General features: G+C 61.0%; 3 protein-coding genes across 6 annotated transcripts in view; 2 read left to right on the top strand and 1 right to left on the bottom strand.

Moving 5' to 3' along the window:
• The window catches only part of WASF2 (WASP family member 2), a 33,398-nt gene extending 28,550 nt beyond the window's left edge, over nt 1–4,848 (top strand). For all 4 annotated transcript variants that reach the window (XM_052810604.1, XM_052810603.1, XM_052810606.1 and 1 more), the window contains one exon: nt 237–4,848. In XM_052810604.1, coding sequence (XP_052666564.1) covers nt 237–394 — 158 coding nt within the window. In that variant the 3' untranslated portion in view covers nt 395–4,848. The remainder of the gene's footprint in view (nt 1–236) is intronic.
• Nucleotides 4,849–10,560: 5,712 nt separating this feature from the next.
• Nucleotides 10,561–13,181, bottom strand: GPR3 (G protein-coupled receptor 3). The gene is made up of 2 exons (XM_052810607.1): nt 13,081–13,181; nt 10,561–12,332 (listed from the first exon to the last, which is right to left on the bottom strand). The coding sequence occupies exon 2, from the start codon at nt 12,314–12,316 to the stop codon at nt 11,330–11,332; it is 987 nt and encodes a 328-aa protein (XP_052666567.1). The 5' UTR covers nt 12,317–12,332; nt 13,081–13,181; the 3' UTR covers nt 10,561–11,329.
• A 1,942-nt stretch (nt 13,182–15,123) lies between these two features.
• Nucleotides 15,124–19,953, top strand: CD164L2 (CD164 molecule like 2). The gene is given in 7 exon segments (XM_052810608.1): nt 15,124–15,385; nt 17,201–17,305; nt 17,778–17,855; nt 18,070–18,135; nt 18,839–18,889; nt 18,892–19,003; nt 19,467–19,953. Coding segments are annotated over 7 exon segments (513 nt in total). The 5' UTR covers nt 15,124–15,300; the 3' UTR covers nt 19,483–19,953.
• Nucleotides 19,954–22,446: the final 2,493 nt, after the last annotated feature.

The raw sequence follows: 22,446 nt of genomic DNA, 5'->3' as shown, positions 1-22,446 counted from the left end.
GCAGTGGTGTAACCCCTCAGAGGAGCACAGAAACGATTCGCTTCCCATTCCACCTGCCCACCCAGCCTGTCTTGGCTGTCATTCACCATCAGCATTATTCCACAGCCTGTCCAATACTCACTGGCAGAGGACAGGCTGCCTTGCTCAGGGGATTGTGTCAAAGGGATGGCTGCTTTGGAGATTTCAGTGTGACCAAAGCCTTTGAATGATCCCCTCTGTTGCCTTCTTCCCAACAGGCTTCCAGCTCCGCAAGGTGGAGGAGCAGCGGGAACAGGAGAAGCGGGACGTTGTGGGCAATGATGTGGCAACGATCCTGTCACGCCGCATCGCTGTGGAGTACAGCGACTCTGAGGACGACTCTTCGGAGTTCGATGAGGACGAATGGTCGGATTAACCACAGTCCTGTCCCCTTCTTCCCCTTCTCTCCTGGGTTAACATCTTCTTAAAGAATCAGGTGGCCAAACCTTCCACCACTTTCTTTTTCATCCCGTAACCAAAGATGTGCCAAGGGTTTTCAGACAACCAGCAGCATATCTCCCCTCCCTCCCCCTCTGGCTTTGGCAGGGCTTTGTGCTCTGCCTTTCCAAAAGGTCTCCTCACAGACACTGAGGATGCGGTGTTGGGATTTAGCTGGAGGGGGTGTAACGGTTGCTTATTTAAAATAGAGCTAAACCTCCAGATTCTCGATGCCACCAGGCAGAGCACATATAAACCCTCCATCCTGAGGGATTTTTAAAGTAAAGATGGATGATCCTGTTGTGGCCGCGTGGCCTTTCAGATGAAGGACATTTTCAGCTAGTTTTCTCATTGCAACAGCAGACAGTTGATCTGATGGCTCTTCCTTTCCAGTGAATACTGGTAGTGCTGCAAGAAAATGGGCTTTAAATGTCTGTTCTCTGCTGCATCCCACTGTCAAATAATCAGTTTTTGGCAATAGTGCACAATTCTTTCCCCTCTGACCCCCTAGTATTATTTCCAGACTACCCTGCATGGGGTGCGCTTCCTGGCTCTAGGGCTGTGGAGTGCATTGGGTGCAATGTGAGGAGGGACTCTTTTATTTTAAAAGCTGCCTTTACCTTCCTCAAATCTCCTGGACTGCTTCGCCAAGTCTGCCAAAGGGGACTTGCACAAAGGGATGCAAAGCCAGGGCAGGATGGTTGCTCGGCTTCCCGCTTCTGGGAGAGCAGAGCCACTGCCCCACTGAGACACATCTGTGTGGTCAGCGCTGAGTGGTGGTGAAACTCCACTTTGCTGATTTCTCCAATTCATGCTGAGAGTGTGTTTAAAAAAAAAAGTGCCTAGAGCAGGGAGATGGTGTGGGGAGGGGTTCTCTGAACACCAGGCACTTTGATCTTCTTTGGCCTGTTCAGGGCAATGCTGCAGTTAGTTTGAAGAGGTGCTTTTTCTAGCAGGGTGACCATACTTTTTTGCACAGGGACTTGAGTAGCAGAAAATGCTGGTATTACCTTTGCTTCCTCCTCCCTTCCACCTAAGGAGGGGAGTTTGTGTGCCTAAAAACATCTAGTGTGTGAACTGAGTTGCCCATCGGTTACATCAGCCCTAACCTACGTTGTTTCCCATAATTTTGTTATTATAATTCATTAGTTACTTTTAAGGAAATGTTTCTTCTCATCACTAACCCTGTGAATTCCCAGGCTGCTCACTACAGATACAGTACTGGCAGGGGGAGAAAATGGTGAACTTGAACTAGCTGACCTAGGTTTTATTGCTGTTTTATATTACCTTACACCGAACGTAAGCATATCTTGGAAATCGAGAAACAAATACCCCTGATGTTACAGATGTGCTTTTGGTATTTTAATTTGGATGTGACTCTCTCAGGGTCATGCAAGAAAGCAATTCCAAAGCCTTTTGGAGATCGTGGGTCCAGCTGTTGTGGGGTGGGACCAGCTGCACGTCCCATTAAGACCAACTCTCCAACCTCTTTGCCTTTCCTATTGTAAAGTATTTTGCCAGCCTGTGCCTGTTCTTTCTTCTTTGGCTTGCCTCGTTTAATGATGTTGCTGATACCTGGAACGCCAGGCCCAGCCCGAGGCTGCCAGGTTGCTGAAAATCCTTCTTGGGGTTTGATTGATGGCTTCAGTTTGTGCCATTGAGTTCTTACTGATTTCTTATGTGCGTGTGTGTGCGTGCGCATTTTTAATCTTTGACAAAGCAGATGATGACCTGGAGGATGGGCTTTTCTGGGGTGCGGATCAAGCTGAGATCCAGCGCGACCCTGAGAGATTTAGTGGACCGCTGCACCACCAGATTTTGTCTGCAAATCAGCTGCTAGGCAGGATGCAAAGGGCGTAGATGGTGAAGCATCCCGATGGGCTGGGAACATCTGAGCCATGCTAGTTCCAGGTTCTGGAAGAGGGAACAAACCCCTCGAGTGCCAGTGAGCCATCGTGCAGTGTAGGGACTTGGAAATGCAAACTGATTATTGCTGCAAGCTGGGTAAGGGGGGCTAGAGGAGAATCACTGCCTCTTGTTTTTCTGCTCTTTCTGTAAGCATCCTCCTCTGGCTTCTCTTGGAGACAGGTTCCTGGGGAAAACGGACCTTTAAGCTAACCCGGGCTGACAGCATTATCACACAGGGAAGCGAGGAGCTCGCAAATGCCAAACCTGGGTTAATTTTAAATTGCCTTAACTAGACTTGGCCCCTGTTGGGAAAGGGGAGTGAGTATTCCTGTCACGTGAAATACAGAAAAGTGCCATATTCTCTGTGACCCAGATGGATGGTCTGTCAGGCAGGGCCGTGCCTTGAGGCATTAGGGACACAGTTGCCCCACGTGCTGCCTGTTGCACAAGGATGCTGTGTGGGCGATCCAGCATGGCTGCGGGTGGAGTCGGCTCCTCTGCCTGCCTCGCCTGCTTGCAAGGCCCTCCTGGCAGCAGGAGGGACGCTGCTTTGTCCGTGCAAGCCTGCTGTAACCACCCTCTGTTTCCAAACTCGCATCCCAAGGTGAGAATCAAAACTGCTGGATTCTAAGCAGAAGGGTTGTGGACAGGTAGGGAAGGTTGGTTGGTTTTTTTTTTAAATCTCTTTCAATTGCAAAAAGAAGTGGTATGAGCCTAGCGTGGAGATCCCTGAGAAACAACTGGTGTAACGTGACCATCTCTGAGTATCGTTGCAAAATCGCAGAGCACTGGGCCACCAAGTAAGCTTAATATTTCTTAAACCAGTAGGGGAAGAGGAGAGGTGCCAAAAACAACCTTTGCAAGACAGAGCAGCTGTGCTGTAACTGCAGGGCTGCTGCCCCATGTAGACCGAGGGCCTGTGCTGGACTCCCCTGCCATCTTTGTCATTTTGTGTTAAGTTACTCCTTCCTCCCCTTTTTCCGTGTAAGGCTGGGTTGAACAGCACGGCGGGCGAACCTCAAGCATTTCACAAAGCCAAAAGCGAGAGCTGGCAGCTGGGGTCCTCCCCGCTCTCCGCCTGCCCGGGAGGAGCCCCCGTCTTTCCATTTCAGCCCAACCCGTGTCCGTATGGAGACGCAGAGCCGGAGCAGCCATTTCGCCCGTCCTGGGAGCCGTTTGCTCGGGGCGTGCAAGTTTGGGCAGGCCGCCGCTGCCTTCCCCTTCCCGGCGCCGCGCTCCTGGTTAAACATTCTCCCGGTGTCCTCGCCCGCAGTGCTTGGCTGCTGCTCCCGGCAGCCTCTCCCCCGCTGCCCCCCTTCCCACGCTCGCAGGGAAAGCCTCGTCCCGGCTCCCTGGGCTCAGCCTGGAGCCTCATCCGCAGTCGGTGACCTTCACTGCTTTCTCCTCTCCTTATCAGACCCAAAGCACCAGACCAGATCGAGGGAAGGGGCTCCTGGAGGTCCCAGATGGCCAAGAAACTGTGCGGAGTGTCGTTTCAGGGAAAGGATTTTTTTTTTTTTTTTTTTTTCCAGTCCGTGAACTTATTTAACGTGCCTTGTTTGAAAGTACCTGCCCTTGACAGGCTCTGGCGGGGAGCTAGCTGGCAGGGCCTTGCGTGGGGCAGATGCAGCTGCCCTGGGTCAGGTTTCATTGCTGTTGGATTTCAGGGGGTGCTTTCTTCTCTTCCTTTTTAAACAAAGCCTTGAAGTGGGAAGTGGATCTGATGTTTTTATTACTGTATTAACATTCATTTTAATTCATTTCAGAAACTAACTCATTTTTCTTCCTGATTAGAATGTCATAGAATTAGACGAGCTGTAACCCTCCTGAAGTGCCTTATTTTCCTACATGATATAAATATATTTATAAGAGTAATTATTCCACTTGTATCTTAGGGGTTTATTGCTGAGCAGAAGATATGGTGGGAGGAGAGGTGGGAAGTGCCCTCGAAGGACCCAGCCAGGCCGGGGGTCGGAAGGGTGATGTTTGACAGATACTCTCAGGGTGCAGGGGGTTACTCACTTCAGACCAAAGGAGTTTCAGCAGTGAAACTCTGCTTAGGAAAAAGAAAAAAAAAAAAAACCAACCTCATGAGCAAAATACTGTAGACTTGTTTGGTTTTCTTACCCCTGCAAAATAAACACTGATGGCCAGACTCTGCCGCCTCATCTGCACGGATGCAGCGGGCGTAAAGCTGCTGCTGCTGGGGGAGTGGAGCCCGGTCCGTACCTGTGCATCCCAGCGCAGACCCGCTGCCTTCTGTTTTCCCGTGTAATGTCTGTCTGTGCTGTTCCCTGTCGGTTGCTGTGTAAGCCAGGCTTTCCTGCTGCTTTTTTTTTTTTTTTTTTATAATCAGCTCAGTAACCCCTGGATGAAGATCCCAATTTCAAATTTTTTTGTAATGTACATGTAAAAACAAACAAAAAAATTAATTTTTTTGATCCTTTTTTAAAACTGTAAACTTGATAAAACCTTTCTATCCAATCGGTGCCTGCGTGTGTTACTCCGAGCATGTGTTGGGGAGCTGCGGTGTGGTCTCTTGCACGTGGAAAGTGGCTGGTCCCGGCCAGAGGGGCTGCTGCGACTTGTCTGTGTGTGACTTCTCCTGCCCGGGAGCACGGGCAGGTGCCGAGCCACGTGAGCGGCTCGTGCCCGTACAACTTGTGTCCTGTACTGCATCTCGCAGGGCTGCTGGGCTGTAATCTGGGGAGCCTGGCTGCATTCGACGTTTCATCGAGGGCGCCCGGGCTGCGTCCTGTCTGCAGGTGCCTGGGCAGAGGGATGAAGAAAGCCAGCGGGTCCCAAGCTGTCTTGCAAACGCCATCCACGCAGAAGCCTCTTCCAGTACCGAAATGCAGCCATGCCAAGGTGGGTTGAGGATTATCGATGGTGGTAGTTAGTGCTGCCTGCCGTGGGTAACCGCGCCAAGGAAGCGCTATCCAGGAGGAGCTACCAGCCTCCCGTGTGTGCTCCCTGCCATACGAAATGAGCCCATGCTCCATCTTGCAAGAGCGGAGCTGCTGCAGCTGGGGTGGGAGGGGGCTGCTTCTGCTTTTTTTGCCTCCATTTCAGCTGCTCAAGGTCCCTTAGGCAGTTAATCTGCCTGGCCCCAGCCGCAGCAGCGATGGCTCCTGGCCCTGTTTTCAGGTGCCTTGTCTGGGCTTGGTACGTGAGCCTGTTGTGCGGGTGTATTTTCTTGCCGGTCGGTGGAGAGCAACAAAAGGATCCGTCCCTGCTGCTCCTCGTCCCTGCTTTTACCGCGAGCTTTGCTCTGCCAAATTCCCTTGGCTTCTAGGAGACACCCGTGCGCTCGCTCTGCAGCGCTGTGCCTTTCTTGGCTGACAATAGTCCCTGGCTGCAAAACCTCATTAGATTAATTGGCCTTGCCAGCTTCTGAACAAGCAAGCCCTTTAGTCGTGCTGGGGCACGGAGGGCAGGGGAAAGGAGGGATCTCTTGGGCTTCCACGTCCCTGGCGCTGCGCGTCCCGGCTCTTGGCTCCATCTCAAATCCGGGAGGAGCAGCCAGTGCCCCCGGCTCCCTTGTCTGGATGGGTGTGGCCGTGGCCAGGGCAAACTTGGTGCCTCTGCTTTTTTGGGGTACACACTAGCACACAGCCCTGCGCTTTTGGGTTACCACTGGCCCTTGAAAGTCATCTTTGGGAATTGGAGGGGTGGGTGTACAAGCAACCCACGGAGCCGGGGAGAGCTCCTGCAGACCGAGAAGCCTCCCCTCTCCTGCTGCTCCCTGGCCCGGGGTTTAGCTCATTACGGGGAGGAAAAGCCCAGCAGCGAGATGAATCGTGTGCCGGTGTTCTCGGAGCCTGAGCCCCTTCTGTGAGCAGCAGTTTCCTATGGAGGAGCTGCTGCAGCTGGGGGAGAGTCTCTCGGGTTCTGCTGTGCCTTGGCACTCTGGCCTTGGCCCCAGCCTTTGATGTGTTTGCCTGTCTGTCTCTTCCACGGGGCTCGGCACCGGATCACAGCTGGCCGGGCTCTGGCTTCACAGGAGCCCCTGTCTCCAAAGACCTATTTAATTTTCTCCTTCAAGGTGGTGTTAGCAACACCCAGAAGATGCTGCCGGCTGCCTTGGACGAGTGGGCTGCGTGTCCTTTCCACCACTGACGTCAGCTTCTCTCCCTTAATTCCCCCTCTGGGACCAAAGCGAGTGCAGGCGCTGCCAGCTCTGATCAGCGTTAACAGCCTGCTCTCCCAGTGTGTGGCAGCGCTCTGCCTTGCCAATGTCACCCCCGACTCGCGCTGCCTTCGTTAGCCAAGCATCCATGGGTGGTGGGAGAGCACTACCCTCTTCCAACTCCCCGGGAAGGGCCCGTTGCCAGCAGAGAGTCCCCATTTCTTGCACGTAGGTGTGCTGAGATGGCAGCTCAGCCCCTGTAGAAATGGCTGACTCCTTCTCTCTCGCTCTCTTTCTGCCTTTTTTTTTTTTTTTTTCTCTCCTCCCTGCCTTTGCTGTTGCCTACGCGGTTGTGTGGGGAAGGCAATCGGCTCCCGTGCTGCGGATGGCTTTATCTGTAACTCTTCCATCTGCTCACAGCAGCTCACAAATAACCACGGGGTGCCAGAGGAATTATGTATTTGGAGCTCAAGTTTCTGCAGTCTGGCAGGGCAGCAGCTCTGCGCTGGGCTCATCCGCTCCCGCAAAGGCCAGCGCCTGCATGTGGAGGGCTTAAGGCAGCCGGCGCGGAGCTGGGGTTGTGGCCAGGGCCAAATTCCGCTCCCCATTGCCGTCTCCAGGCCAGGTTGAGTTAGACAAAGCCCCAGCCCTGAGCCAGCGTGGGAGCCCGGTCCTCTGCGAGCTGCCAGTGGGGAGCAGAGGGTGCTGCCGGCCCTGGGTCCCTGCAGCCCGATCGGGCAGCTGAGGGCTCCTGGCACGAAGCCGCCTTCTGCATCGGATGTTGCTGCAGGAATAAAATGGGAGGCTGCAGGGTGCTAGGGACGGACCTCCTTTCCACCCTGCTGTTTGCCGTCTCCCACCCAGAACAGCACTTTCGGACAGGCTCTCCTCTCCGGGAAACGCTGGCCGATGCCTCCCAGAGCCACGGCTCCGGTGGTGGCCGGGGACGATGCTCCACAGCCCAAGCCGCACCGGGAAATGCCTCCTGCTGCCCCACTGCCTTCGGCATTTGGTAAAATGCTTACGAGCGGGGCCGCGTTTTCTTCATTTCCTGCCTGCTCCTGCTTCCAAGGAAACAAAATCCCCCAAGCCAGGGCTGAGGTTTCTCATTTAAATGTAACCCAGGCCAATAACCAGGGCTGCTCAGCCCTCCCTGTAGCCCGGTGTTCCCAGCCCGGCCGCCCACGGTGGTGCAGGGGGGATGTCGGGGCTCAAGCTCCCTGCCGGGATGCACCCATCATGGGCACCCCAGTAAATCACTGGGAGCAGAGACCCATCCCTAGGATGCGGTGTGGGCGATGGGCAGCTCTCGGCTCTGCCCCAGGCACATCAGTTGGGGTTCGGGGTGCTGGTGGGAGGTTTTGGGGTAGCAGCAACCTCCCTCCCTCCCTCCTCCAATCTGGCAAAGCCGCCGTGTTTTCGGTACCAGGGCTTGCGTGGAGGCTCCTTAGCGGGTGGCTCTTGCCTGGCAGGGACCGGCCATGGCTTTGCCATGGTTACTGCCAGCTCTCTTGCCCGGCATCGCTGCTCCTGGCAAGGTGGCAAAGGGCAGGCGGTGGAGCTGTAGCTGAGTCCAGCTGCTGCCAATGGGACAGGGGCTGCCCGCAGCAGATAAGGGCAAAAAAAAAAACAAACCTGCCCGGACCCCCATGCCCTCACTGCAGCATAGGCAGGGTTTGGAGGCAAGAGGCTGCCTGTGGCTTACAGCATCTGCTGGGAGCTGTGGTGCTGGGCAGGGGGTGCCTGGGGAGGGCTGGGCCTGCCAGATGTGCATGCACAGCTGGGGTGATGGCACACCAGTGCCTTTATCCTGCTCGCAGCCTCTTAGCTCATATTTTAACCCCAAAGATGGGCCATCGGTCCCTCCCGAGCCTCTCCTTCACATCGGCGGCGTGGGGGTGGCTGCTCAGCGCTCGGGCGCCTTCTCGGATGGATTTGACTGTTTTTTTATACCTCCGCTTTCTGCATCTTTCTCCACCAAAAAAGGGAGCGGGCTGGGCCCTGCTGCGGGCTGTTTACCTCCCCGCTCGGTGCCGCCTGCTCCGTTCCCTGAAGGCCTGGGAGCAGCCAGGAACATCTCCAGAGTCACTGGCTGGTGTGCCAGGAGAGCAACCAGCCCCACGGCAGGGTTGGGGTCTCGGCTTCCTGCACCCCCACGTTCAGCCTCGGCTTTCCTCATCCATCCTGGCAGGAGGGAATTGGACACAGGTAGGAGCCGAAGGGTGCATTTCCAAGCCGGGAAGTGGCACACAGGGCAGCCACGCGCTGATCGATGGCCACCGTTGTGTCTGGTGGCAGCAGGGGACGGGGCTGCGAGGGGTGACGTTCTCGGGGGACCCATGGTGGTGGGTACGAGGGCTCAGTGTGGCCTCCAGTTCCGAGGGTTCCTGAGTTACTGGGGCTGGGTCGTGGTGGCTTTTGATGCCAGGCTCACCCCAGTTCCCGAGTCCTGTGAGTATCCCTCCCCCAGAAGAATTTGGGAAGCCCCATCAGCTCCAGCGCAGCCCTGCCAGGAGCTGGGTGCTGCAGCCCTGTGCCCACCCCACCGCCGGCCGTGGTGGGTGGGAGCCTGAGGGGGGGTCCCAGCAGACCTGCATGGTGCTGCCTTTATGCCACATGCTTGCACACCCTGCAGCGAACCCCAGCGTGTCACCCTGTCCCCAGGGAAGATGACAGGGACCCCAGGGAGCAGAAGGGACCGGCCAGGCTTGCCCACCGTGGAGAAGCAAAGGGGCTGCGGCTGCTCCCTCTGAAAACATCAGCAGGGGAAGCACGAGGGAGAGAAAAGCTATTTAAGCTGCCGTACAATGTTGACATAAGAACAACCAGGTATAAACTGCCCATGAATAAAGCCGGGCTGGGAATTACAGGATTTTTTACTGCTGGGGGAGGTGAGCTCGGGAATTATCCCCCGGCTGAGGGATGGAGGGTCCTCAGCTCAGCCCTGGGGCACGATAGGTGCCTCCAACCCCTGAGCTTTGCTCCTTTTCTCCTGGCTTAACGTTGGTGGGGACAAAGGGACCCCCAAATTCCCCGACGCCAGCGCTGAGCCCAGCCCCTGGAGAGCAGCAGATGTCTGTCTGCGGGTCCTTCAGCCTCTCGCCAGCCCCATCTCCCCTCGACGCTTGCTGCCATAACCCCTTTCCAGCGCTCAGCTCGGCCGAGAAGCGGAAGGAAATCTTTATTTCCTTTGCAATAAACAGCACCAACCCTCCGGGCTGCCACCAGGTCCCTGAGCCCAAGGTGAAGCCAAGCCTTGGAGACCGGCACGCATTCTGCGCCGCCCGTGCCGCAGCACCCAGCCGGGCTCCGGCTGCTCTTCAGCCCTGGGCTCTGCCACATCCCGGCGTGTCTGTGGATGCACAAATGCCTGTAAGAAACCTGCTGCTCCCTGACCGGAGTGGGCAGGGGCACAGGGGGGCTCTCGGGGCACAGAGCCCTGCTACCGGAGGGGACGAGCTGCCCTAATTAGCTTTGCCATCGTTAACCCTGCCTTCCCTGCGATGAGTGCCACATGCAAACGGTGTGGGCAGCAATGACGGGCATCCCAGACCGTATTTGCATGGTGGTTCTCGCAGCATGGGCACCTTGGCGCAGGGGTCCCGGGCAGAGCCCGGAGCCCTCCCGTGCCACCTTTGGCAGGAGAGGGGCCGGGGTGCAGGCAGCTGCCCGTGGTCTTGCTGTGATGGAGGCAGCAATAACAGCACAAGGCTGGATGCAGCCCTTCTGCCTGCTGGACCACTCTGAGGATGAGGATGGCCGGGGCCCTCGGTGCTGCTCCCCCAGGGCTGGCTCCTGCTAACTGGATGTGATGGGTGGGGGTAGTGCTGTCGCTTGGGATTTCTTAACCGGGCGCAGGGAAAGGGAGCGGGGAGAAGGCCCTGCCTGGACTCGGGGTGACGGTGCGGGGACCTCAACCTGCTTCCCCCCCCCCATCCCCTCCCCAGCATCAAACAGCCGCATCTCGTATCACAAATTACTTTTATTCCCCCTCCCCACGGTTGTAAACATAGAAGCAGCCCCCCCCTCCCCTTACCCCGCTCTGCAGCATCCCACCAAGGGGTCCCCATCCCAAGGGGCCTCTTCGCATCCATCTCCCCCACCCACCCAAAAAATGTGCAAATCCAAATAAAGGCTTTGGCGGGGGGGGGGGCACCCCTGGGTGCCATGGGGAGGGGGGGCAGTACCCAGGGGCCCCCAAAGCTGCTGGGTTTGGGGGTGCAGAGCCTCCGGCAGCACCCTCTGCCCAAAGGCAGCGAGCACTAGAGGGCAGCAAGCCCCAGCGCTGGGCCGGCGGGAGGGCGGCATTAAAATCATATTAAATAATAATTAAAAAATAATAAATAAATGGATGAACAGCTGGGAGAAGGGGGTGGGTTTGAGTCCCTCCTCCTCCGGCAAGTGAGTCTCCCCCCCTCCCCCAAACGTACAAAATATATTTTAACTATCTGAGGTAAATAATGAGGCTGTAAAAAAAGCAAGAGGGGAGCGAATGTTCCTGGTATCACCCCCCCTTAAAAAAATAAAGCATCATAAATAGTTTTAAAGAAAATATGAGGATATCTCCCTTCTCTCTCACGCGCGCACGCATAAATATAGGTTATATTATGGATAAAAAATATGTTTTTCTCTCCTGTAAATTCAAAAAGTGGAAAAATAGAGGAAGAGAAGGGGTTGTGCCCAAAAGGACGGGGCTGGGAAGAGCTGCTTGCTTCTGAGAGCTCCTGCGATGTGTCTCTGGGAATGAAAAGGGGGAAAAAAAAAAAAAAGAAAATCCCCCAACTGCAATCGGTAAGTGAAAGGTGCAGAGAGGCTGGGGAGGGGGGGGACGACGTGTCAGACGTCACTGGGGGAGCGGGACCGGAAAGGCATGGTGGAGGAGAAGCACCCGCAGCACACGGTCCACAGCACTTTCTGGATCTCCTGGTTCCTGAAGGCGTAAATGACGGGGTTGATCATGGAGTTGTAGGTGGCGGGGAGGAGGGTGACGTAGGTGTAGAGGGCCGGGTAGCTGTAATCCCCCAGGAGACAGTAAATGGCGAAGGGCAGCCAGCACGAAGCGAAGGTGCCCAGGATGACGGCCAAGGTGGCGATGCCTTTTCGGGTGGTGACGTAGTGGGAACTGGCCAGGAAATGTCTCTGGACGGCGATCTGGTGGGCGTGCCGGCAGACGATCTTACAGATCTGCACGTAGAGCTGGAGCATCACCGCAAAGACCATGAAGAAGGAGACGGAGAGGATGATGAGGTGGTTCTTCGTCAGGGGCTTGACGATGCTGCAGGTGGAGGGCTCCTTCAGGCAGTTCCAGCCCATGATGGGCAGGAGCCCGTAGCAGATGGAGGCTCCCCAGGTGAGGATCAACATGATGTAAGTCCTGGTGACCGTCTTCTCCGAGTAGTAGGTCAGGGCATTGTAGAGGGACAGGTAGCGGTCGATGGTGATGGTCAGCAAGCTGCTGACGCTGGCCGTGAAGGAGGTGACCAGAAGCCCAACCGTGAGCAGGCTGACCGCTTCCGACGGGATGAAGTAGACAAAGGCAAAATGCAGGATCAACCCCAAACCGGCCAGGAGGTCGGCGGTGGCCAAGCTGCCGATGAGGAGGAACATAGGAGCCCGGAAAGCCGGGGTGTAGAAGATGACCACGACCACGATGGCGTTCTCACAGGAGATAATGGTCCCGGAGATGCAGAGGACGACGTCCCACGGGTTCAAGGCGAGGGGTTGCACCACAGACTCCAGGTCCAAGGAGCTGCCGCTGCCGTTCCTGGCCGTGAACCAGCCTTGCTGGTCTTCGCTGGAGTTGGGGGGCCCTTCCTCCATCATGCTGGTGGAGGCTGACCTGCCGCAGCCAAAAGCAAGAACAGCCCCCTCCTCAGCACCCACTGCCTGCGGTGGGGACCCACCCCAGCTGTCCCTGTGCCACCCAGCCAGGGACAGTCCTGCCTCCCCCCAAAAGTTGTCTCCAGGAGGGGGACAGAGCGGTGTGTGTTGAGGGGGTGCTCCGAGGGGATTTTTCTGGACAAGGTGGTTTGGTTTTAATTCTTTTGCAAGCAAAGAAAAATAAATAGGTGAATAAAGGGGGCGGGCAGGGGGGAACCCCCACTCAGCCTGCTCCTGCCTGCATTGGCTGCCGGGGTTTCTGCACTGCGTGATTTTGGTGGATAAATACAGGGGAGCAGGACCGGCCCTGGCTCGACCCCCCCCCTCAACCCCCCCTGAGGGCTTCGGGGCCAAACTGAGGGGATCCCAAACAGCAGGTGAAGGGGGCAGCCCCCCTCCCCCGGGACCGGCACCCCGGTGGGGAGAGGCGCTCTCCCGCCCCCCCGCCACGCACCCCCCAACCGAGAGGAATCCCACCCCCCCCTTGCCTTGGGGGTCTGGGCAGCCGAGCAGGCAGCACAACCCCGGGGCGGGGGGACACAGGGACGACGCCGACGACAGACGGACACGGCTGCCCCTCGCCCTCCTTCCCATAGCGCTGCGCTTTGCCCAAGCGTGCTCACCCCCCCACACCACACACCGGTGTCCGTGTGTGTGTGTCCCCACCGGTGTCCGTGTCGTCCCCCCCCCCGGTGCTGGGCACTCACCTGCCGGGATGCTCGGCCGTGGCCCGGGCTGGGGGCCCGCTGCCATGGGCGCCGCCGAGTTATAGTGACCGCCGGGGGGGGGGGGGGGGGGTTGATGGTGGTGGTGGTGGCGTGGGGTGGGGGGGAGGTGGTGGTGGGGTGGGGGGGGTGACTCACCACCACCCCCCCCCCCGCAACCTCCTCCTCCCCCCCCCCCCCAGCCCCGTTCTCCCTGCTGTGACGTCAATGGCGCGCCGGAGCCAATCAGCGCCCCGCGAGGCAGCGCGGGCGCGCGCGCGCCGCATAGTAATCGCGCCGGGGATGGAGCAGCCCATTCATAAAAAAAAAAAAAAAAAAAAAGACATCACCGCCACCCCCCCCGGCCCCCCCGCCCGCTCGCCGCCCCCCCACCAACACCACAACCCCAGGCCCACGCCGCCCCCGGGACCCCCCCCCCACGCCAGCCCGGGTCCCCCCGCCGCGTCCTTGCAAAGCCCTTGCAGAGCCGTGCTGCAGAGGAGGGGGGCGCCGGCTCCCCCCCCCCCGCCCCCCTATTGCAGAGGTTTGGGGGCTTTGCACGCTGGGCGTGGGGTGTGTGGAAGGGGGCGGCCCGGGGAAAAAGGGGGGGGGGGTGGCGAAGGTGAGTCCTCCCCCGCACAGCCGGGGGTGCGCAGCCCCCCTCCGCTTCCCCAGCAGGTCCCCGCGGCCCGGCTTTCCCACGCGGGCCTGAATAATTCATTGCCGGGAGAACCGGGAAGGCCTGGCCCGGCCGGGGGGGGGGGGGGGGCTGCGGGAAGGGCGGCTGGCAGGGAGCCCTCCTCCCCGGGGAAAGGAGGAGAAGGAGGGAGAAGGCGTGCGCACCCCCGGGACTCTCCCCTGCGCCGGTTCCTCGAAGCCCGGTGCATTTCAGGCCTTCCCCGGCAACCTGCCCCCGCCGCGGGGGGGGGGGGGGTTTGGGGGGGGGGGGGGGCCAGTCCCGGGGTGCCCGGACCGGGCTGAGGCGCTGCCGGGACCCCGGGGGTCGGGAGCTCCCGGTGCTCCTGGGCTCGGCTGCAGCCGCTCCCTCGGAGCCCGGCCTGGGGCTGGGGGGCAAGGGAGGGCTCGGCTCGGCTCGGCTCGGTCCGGCTCGGCTCGGCTCGGTCCGGCCCGGCGGGAGCTGTTCGCGGTGCTGAACGCCGCCGCGACGGCGCGGCCCCGGGGAGGGTGGCGGTGCCCCGGGCTTGGGGGGGGTGCGGGGGGGGGGGGTTGCAGGGTGTTCAGCCGGCTGTGGGCATGCAGTGAGTGCAGTGAGTGCAAGGTGTGCAGCGCAGGATGTGCAGCGAGGGAGTGCAGGGTGTGCAGTGAGTGCAGGGTGCGCAGGGCACGCAGTGCTGGGGCAGTGCGTTGTGTGTGCAGGGCAGGGTGTGCAGTGAGGGCAGGGTGTGCAGTGCAGGGTGTGCAGTGAGGGCAGGGTGTGCAGTGCGCAGTGTGCAATGAGTGCGGTGAGTGCAGGGTGTGCAGCCCGTGCAGGGTGTGCAGTGCACAGACAGTGTGCAGTGAGTGCAGGGTGTGCAGTGCATGCAGGGTGTGCAGTGCAAAGACAGCGTGCAGTGTATTCAGCATGTGCAGTGCAGGGTGTGGAGTGCAGGATGTGCAGTGAGCGCAGGGTGTGCAGTGAGTGCAGGGTATGCAGTGCAGTGCGTGCAGGCTGTGCAGTGCACAGACAGTGTGCAGTGTGTTCAGGTTGGGCAGTGGAGGGTGCGCAGTGCAGGATGTGCAGTGAGTGCAGTGTGTGCAGTGAGTGCAGGGTGTGCAGCGGGCAGGCAGTGTGCAGTGTGTGCAGTGCATGCAGCGTGTGCAGCGCAGTGCATTCAGGGAAGCAGGGCGTGCTGGGGCTGCAGCTCCCGACGCTCCAGAGCCCCCCCGGGACCGGGCCAGCCCTGCCTTTCCCACGGTCACGGCAGCGTGCAGGCAGCGGGAGGGGGGCGACTAAAGGGGACTGCACCCCCGGAGCGGGGCCCCCCCCCATGGGCCGGGCCCCCCGGGGCGGGGCTGGGCGGGACAAGGCGGGGCCTCCCCCCCCACAACCTCCCCCCTCCGCCACCGGGGCCGCCTCCCGCGGGCGCGCATGTGCCCGGGGCTCCGCTCCGCTCTCCCGGGAGCTCCGCGGCTTCGCAGCCGACACCTCCCGCTGGGACCGGGTCGAACCGAGCCGGGTTGAGAGCTGAGCCTGGCTAAGCCCAGCACAACCGGGCCGGGGCCATGGCCCCGCCGTACGCCGGGGCGTTGCGCTGCGCGCTGCTCTGCGCGCTGCTCTGCGCGCAGGGACCCGCACCCACCCGCGCAGGTACGGCCGGGGAGCGAGGGGGGGGTGGGGGGAGTTTGCAGCTTTGGGGCAGCTGAACTTTTTGGGAGGGGTTCTATTTTTTTGGGGGGGGGGGTCCCCTCGCCTGTGATGGGCTGGGAGAACCCTGTTTCCTTGGCTGGCCCCGGTTTGGGGGGGAGAGGGGTCCCTGCTCCTGGTGCCAGCTGGGGGGAGGTTGGGACCCCCAGGGCCTGGAGGGGTCCCCTGGGCTGCGGTGGGACAAGTGGGGTGCAGGGGTCTGGCCCCCCTTTCCAAAAAGCAGGGGGGATCTCGTGGTTCGTGGCGGTTTCTGTGGTGGGGGAGCGGAGCCGTCATCCTCCTGCCCGGGGTGCCTGCAACTCCGGGCATGAATTATGCAAACCCCAGGCTTGCTTTTGCTCCCCTTCTCCCATCCCCCCGCTGCTCATGGGAGACATTTCCACCCTGACTTGTCCCACTGGGACCCACGTGTGTTCCCAGAGCACCCATCGGGATGAGGCTGACCTCAGCAGGCCCTGCTGCCCCCCCTTTATTTCCCTCTCCTTCCTCACACCTGACGGAAGGAGCGGGAGTTGACAACGTTGGGCTCAAACGTCTGTTCCTGTGCCTGCCGCGATAAAAATAACTTAAATTATAAACCTGCCTTGAAACCCTTGTGAACAAAGTCCTACTTTCCCATTGGTTCCCAGCAGGTCTCTAAATGCTGGAGGGGGGGCCCGGCGGCGTGCCCACCACGCCGTAGCCATGGCAATGGGTCGGGCAGCATCCCACATCGTGCCTTACACCACCAGTTTGCCCTCTTTGCTTTTGCTCTGGGGGGGCACTGGGGGAAGGAAAGGGCCTCTGGATTCAGCCAGGCATGGCCCAGGAGACCAGGAGGACCCTAAAAGCTGGGGGGGGGGGGGGGGGGCTGGAGCTGCCCACCCCAAAGGGAGGTGGTATGGTTTTGGCTGTGCAAAGCACTGCCAGCAGGGATGGCATGCAGGCAAAGCCAAGCGTGAGGCCAGGTCGGTCCCTGCGTGGCTGAGACCCCTGGGAAGCCAATGCAGGGGGTTACCAGCCCCAGCACCCTCCTGCAAGCCCTGGGAGGGGTTGTTTGTCCCCTGAGAGCCTGGAAACGTGTCCAGGGTGGGAATGGCATGGCTCCCAGCTCTTTCCTGGGATGGTGCAAACGTGGGCGTTGGGACGCAGCGAGATGCAGGCAGGGCCCGGCCGTGGCTCCTCGTTGCAGCCTCCCTCGCCGACAGTCATCGCTGTAAATTAATGATGAGTGTGTGTGTGGGGGGGGGGGGGAAGAGCTCGTGGCAGAGCAGCTCCGCAAACACCCAAGTGACTCACCACCATTGCTGGGGCAATGGGGAGTGGGGGGTCCTGTGGGGGTGGTCTGGGGGGGGGCAGAGGGGGTAATGCTGCTTGAGTAACCCCAGCCAGGCTACTGGGAGCAGCTGGGCTGGTGCTGCTGCCTCGTTTCTTTTAAACCTCCACCAAAAGAACCCAGGCTGGGGTGGGTTTGCCCTGTGATGCAGCCCACCATGGCTGCGGGCGATGGGGTGAGCTCTGTGTGTCCCGGGTGGCTGTGGGTGCTGGGGACTGTGGGGTGCGGGATGTCCCCTCTCTGGAGAGCTTGTGATGCTACAGACACCTGCAGCCGGCCAGGATGGGTCAGTTGATGGTTTTGGTGCTGCGAGACGTGCCTTCATCCCTCCTGCTGCATGGTGAGAAATCCTCCTCCGTGGAGCAGAGGGTCCAGCCCCCACCCCAGCTGATTTGGGGACGGATGCTGGCCTGGACCTCACCCCTTTCCCCCGGCTTTGGCAGGAGAGTGCAGCAAGCTGAGGTCCTGCGAGACATGCACGGCCAGCACCGCCTCGCACAACGCCACCGGCTGCATCTGGATGGGCTGTGGGACCCCCGAGGAGCCAGGTGAGGGGGGCTCAGCTGTGTGGGGGTACAGCGAGGGGCTCCTACCTGCCACCAGCCTTCCGCAGCCCCTGCCACTGGGCTGGGGCCGTGCTGGGGTGGTGCTGGCAGCTCAGCACCCTTGGGTGCCTGGTCCCAGTTGCTTTCCATGGTCAAGGTCCATCTCACCTGACCCATCCCAGGGGGAGGCAGGGGATCCGTGCCAGCCCAGCAGGCAGGGGTGCAGGATTTTGGTGTGTGCTGCTCCCAGTTTATAAAGCCCTTGTTTGGGACTCTTCCCTGCGGGGGTGCAGATGCGAGCCCCAGCTCGCAGCCCCTCGGATGGACACCCACCCCTGGGAACGAGTCCTCACCATCCCAAACCCTCAGGTGCCCAGGGCAGCCCTGGGCCCAAATGCCAGCGGTTGCACTGGGTGCCCCCATGGGCTGGTTTGCCGGGGATCCCTTGGGAAAACCCCGCTCCCTCTTCCTGCAGAGATGGGGAGCTGCATGCAGAGAGGAGTGGCAGCGCGGGAGGCCTGTGTGCTTTACAACACCAGCACCCTGTGTCGAGGTAACCCCGCTCCCCCCGCGAGAGCGGGGTCCCCCTCTGGACCCCAGCAGCCCCCCCCAGACCCAGCAGCCTTCGGGAAGGAGGTGCTGCCGTGGGTGCCGGCACCGTGGGGATGAAATCCCACCTCTGGGACAGGGACGTGGGGCGGGGGGTACATGGCGATGTCCCTTGACAACCTTTTTTCCCCCCTTCCCTCTGTCACTGCCTCCGGCAGCGCTGAAGTCCCCCACCGAAGAGCCTCCGTGGTCCCATAGCAAAGAGCCGGCGACACACTCCCCAAGTGAGTGGGTCTGGGGGGGTGGGAGGTCATGGGATGGGGTGGGGGGTCTGGGTGTCCCAGGGGACAGTAGCCAGTGGGATGGGATAAGCCACTTCCCTCTGTTTTTTGCATCCCTGGGGAGGGGATGAGCAGAGCCGCTCTTGGGGTTGCATCCATGGAGCTTCAACTTGGCTGTGCCCCAGGAGGTGCAGCGCTGTCCCCAGGGTCACAGCTCCATCCCCATCCCTCCTCTCTGCCTGATCAATGCTGCCATGGGCTACAGCGATGCCAGGATGGGGCTGGGGGGGTCATAACACCCTTCAGCCCCCCCCCAAGAATCAGTCCTGCTGCCATCCTTGCTGGGAAGTGCTGTCTCCAGCCGGGTTGGAGCAGGGGCTGGAAGCAGATCAGGAGCCTCTTCCGTAAGCGGGAACTGGAGAGCGTTGGGCTAAATTACAGCGGGTAACCGGAGCCTGGAGCCCTCTGAATTATTGATCCACTGGGATCCTTTCACCGCTGGCTCCTCTCCTGTGCGGTGCTGGCTGCTCTGGCATGGGAAGGGGCTGAGCCCATCCTGGCATCGCATGTTGATGGGGACATCCCAGCCCTGTGCAGACACTGGGGTCTGTGAGACCCCAAATCCTTTCTCCTTGGCAGGGGCATCATACCCCAGGGATGCCAAAAGCACCCATAACCCCACCATCCCATTTTCCCCTGCCATTAGAGACCACCACCACCAGTGCCCCGTTGACAAGCAGCCCCGAATTTCACCCACCCGCTTTGACACGGCCAGCTTCATCGGTGGCATCGTGCTGGTGCTGAGCGTCCAAGCCGTGGTCTTCTTCATCATCAAGTTCATCAAGTCGAAGGACAGCACCTACCAAACGCTGTAAGGCTCCGCGTCCCCGGCCGGGATGGAGTGGGGGGACCCGCGCCAGCTCATGCCTTGGCCAAGCCCACCCATGAAGCCAAAAATGGGGGTCAGCCCCGGTCCGTGGGGCTCCGTGGCCCGTCTGGCCGTGTCCTGTCTCGCAGCTGAGTGTTGTCTCCCGTGGCTGTTTGTGCCGGTCCGTCCTCGCCCGGCGGGGGGGAGGATTTGGGAGATGGAGGGGCTCGTCCTCCCCTGCCTGTCCCCTCGCTGGTGTCCGGCTGTCCTGCCGCCGCCTCTGTCTGTTGCTGCCTGGCCGGATCCTGACTCTGAGCCCTGTGGGGAGCGCGGGACCCCAAATCCATCCCTCTGAGGGTCAGCCAAGTGGGGGCCCATGCTCTTCTCGTGCCTGTGTGCCATGGGGCTCGCCGTGTCTAACGTGGGGGGCCGTTGCCCCCTCTCTTTTTCCTTGCCACGCTGCCAGAGAGGACAACCAGTAGGTTCTGGGTGCTGGTGGCGATGGGGAGGGGGCTGCCCCCCTGCACCCCCAGAGCTTCTCCCTTCCCTCGTCCCTCCCCAGGGGGGAATGGCGTGGTCCCTCTCTCCTGGTTTGCATGAAGGGGGGTTTCCCGGCTGGTTTGCTGTTTTCCTGGAGTTGTTAGCGGTGGAAGGGAAAGGGGTGTCCCCCCTCAGCCCCCTTTCGTGCATGGAGCCCCTGCTGGGATGCAGCCGATGCACAGCCCCTTGGTACCTCCGTGCCCCTTCTGCCACCTGCGCGAGGTGCCCCCGACCCCCAGCCCCACGGTGGCAGGGTGCAAGTCCCCCCTCCCCCTGAGCACCCTTGGCAGGATGGTAGCTGCAGGGCCCAGTTTGGCCCCAGTTAGAGAGCACCCAGCAGCCCCCCCCCCCCCCCCGGGGCACCCCCTGCCCATTGCCCCCCCCCAGCCTTGGGGCTTGCTGGGGGGGGGGGTTGGGGTCCCCCCTTCCCTGGGCGTGCTCTCAGGTGGCTTTTCCCTGTAGCATTTTGGCTGGAGCACCCAGCCCCCTGCTCTGAACCCCCCAGCCCCTGCCCGCCCCCGGCCCCCCCAGCCCCTCCATGCCGGCCGGAGAGCGGAGCCAGGGCCTTGCTGTGTGCTTTTGCTGTGCCTCTGTGTTGCTGTGGGGGTGTATGGGGGGGTTCCCAGCCCTGCCCCCCCTTCTGTGTGTTGTTTTGGGGAGGGGGGTGCGTGTCGTGTGCCGTGGGGTGAGACTTGTAGCTCGGGCTGCCCCAATTAAACTCTGCGAGGTGGTGTCTGTCTCGTGTCCGGGGGGGGGTTCGTGTAGCTGGGGTGGAGGTGCAAGGGGGGGGCCACAGCTGCAGAAAACCTGTGCCCCCCCATCTCTCCCCTGCGGTAGCTCCCACCCAATTCCCAGGTGCAGGGCCAACCCTTCCCCATGGCATTGCCACCCGGCATGGGTGCAGCAGGGTGGGCACTGGGGCACACCCCCCCCCCCACTCCTGCACCCCACTCCCCTGGGGGCTGTAAGGGGCTGGACCCCCCCCCAAAGGCAAAACCCGCCCAGGCCCTTTCTGCTATGCACTCTTCTCTGTCCGCTGCACCAGGATCTGAGGCCACCGCGCGCCCCGGGCTGGGGAGATGCTGCCCTCGTCCTCCCCGGGGCCAGGCGGAGAAGAGGCCAGCCGCTGCCAGCGTCCCCGCCTGGTGCCAGCATCCCTGCCCATTGCTGGACTGTCCCCCCCCCGTCCACCCCCCCCACCCCCCCAGCGTGGCCACAGGGCCCTGCAGAGCCCCACACCACAACTATGCAAAGCTGGCTCTGCCCTGGGCTGTCCTCTCTGCCCTGGGGGACACCAGGGTGGGGACATGTCACCCAGGCCTGACCCCTGTCCCCAGCGAGGCTGGGGATGCTCCAGGGGGGGGTTTGCACCCAGCGTGGCCACGGTCGCACCCTCTGGCTGCTCCCTGGGGTGGGGGCAGAGCAGGGTGGAGGGGGTGCAGCTTGGGCACGGGGGTCCCATCCAGCCCTGAATCCCAGCCCTTGGGCTCCCCCCAGCCCCGTGCTTGCCAGGAGCCCAGGGGACCCGGGGCACCCCCGGGGATCAGAGGACACGTGGCCACGGCTGGCAGTGGGGTGGCCTTTTGCCGGCCAAGCCCCAGCCCCATGCTGGGCTGAGCCTGAACCTGCGCAGGGGGACAGAGACCCAATAAAGGATTTTCCTCCTATTCCTGGTGTCCGTGTTGTCGTCACCCATCACTCCCGGAGCCCGAGGGGCGGGTGCTGCCCTGGAGGTTTGGTTGCAAACTTCGTACCTGCGGTGGGGACGTGGCTGTGTCCTGCCCCCAGGTTGGTGTTGGTGGGTGGCCCTGAGTGACTCCAGTCCTCCCAGCGATCAGGGGAGGGGAACCAGTACGGGGATGGGAGATACCGTGCTGGGAGATGGAGCAACAGGACATCATCCCCTCCTGTCCCAGGGATCTCACCCCGTGGTGTCCTGCTCCGTGGGGCACATCCCCACTGCAGGCTGAGGCCAGAGGAACTGGGGGAATTGCTGGGCTGGGCTCCCCAGCTCCAGATAAGCGTGGGCAGGCTGAGCCGGGGCTCAGGGGGAATCTCTGCGGCCGCATCCCGTCACCCCAGGGATGGCGATGGGGACGAGGGACGCGGTGGCAGGGGAGGAGGCCGGGCAGGGTGTGTGCCGCAACCGCCGCACCCCTGCTCTGCCTTCCCCAAAAATGGTGATGGGGTCTGAGCAGCAGGCCTGGGCAGGCAGGGCTCCGTATCCTGCTGTCCCCAGGCACCCAGCGTCCCCACTCCTCCCTCCTGCCACCGGGCTGGCCCGGCCCTGCCGGGGGAACAACGCTGGGACAGCTTGTCTGCCTGCGTTGTGGCTTGCCTGCCTGTACGGTGGCTTCTCTGCTTGCATGGTGGCTTGTCTGCCTGTGTGGTGGCTTGTCTGCCTGTACAGTGGCTTCTCTACCTGTATGGTGGCTTCTCTGCCTGCACGGTGGCTTCCCTGCCTGCCTGGTGGCTTCTCTGCTTGTGCAATGGCTCGTTTGCCTTCATGGCATCTTCTCTGCCTGCACGGTGGCTTCTCTGCCTGCACGGCAGCCCTGCCCAGGGTGCTGTGCCAGCCTGTCCCCTGCATGTCACCACGGACCAAGACTTTCCCGGCCGGGGACGCGGCACTTCAGAGCCACGGGTCACAGCTCTGCCCACGGCTCTGCCCACACGGCTCCCGTCTCCATCCCCCGGGCACCTTCTGGCCCGGGGGAGGGGGATGCGATGGGGCTACAGGGTGGGGGGCTGCCCAGCCCTTCACCCCCCAGAGAACCCCAGCTTTGCTCCTGCCACCCAGGCGACTTCGGGGCCGGTATTTTGGCTGTGACATGTGCTGGGAGGGGGAACCGGCCCCGGGCCCCCCCCCCCGCCGCCTTTCCCCTTCCCCTTGCTCTTCTTTCGCA

This window comes from Harpia harpyja, chromosome 16 (assembly GCF_026419915.1).
Source record: "Harpia harpyja isolate bHarHar1 chromosome 16, bHarHar1 primary haplotype, whole genome shotgun sequence".
Classification (NCBI taxonomy): Eukaryota; Metazoa; Chordata; class Aves; order Accipitriformes; family Accipitridae; genus Harpia; species Harpia harpyja.
Note: the sequence above shows the minus strand (reverse complement) of the source record. Positions and strands in the feature narration are given on the sequence as shown.

Coding starts and splice junctions, on each gene's coding strand:
- GPR3 (XM_052810607.1), bottom strand. CDS start 12,316: ATGATGGAGGAAGGGCCCCCCAACTCCAGCGAAGACCAGCAAGGCTGG.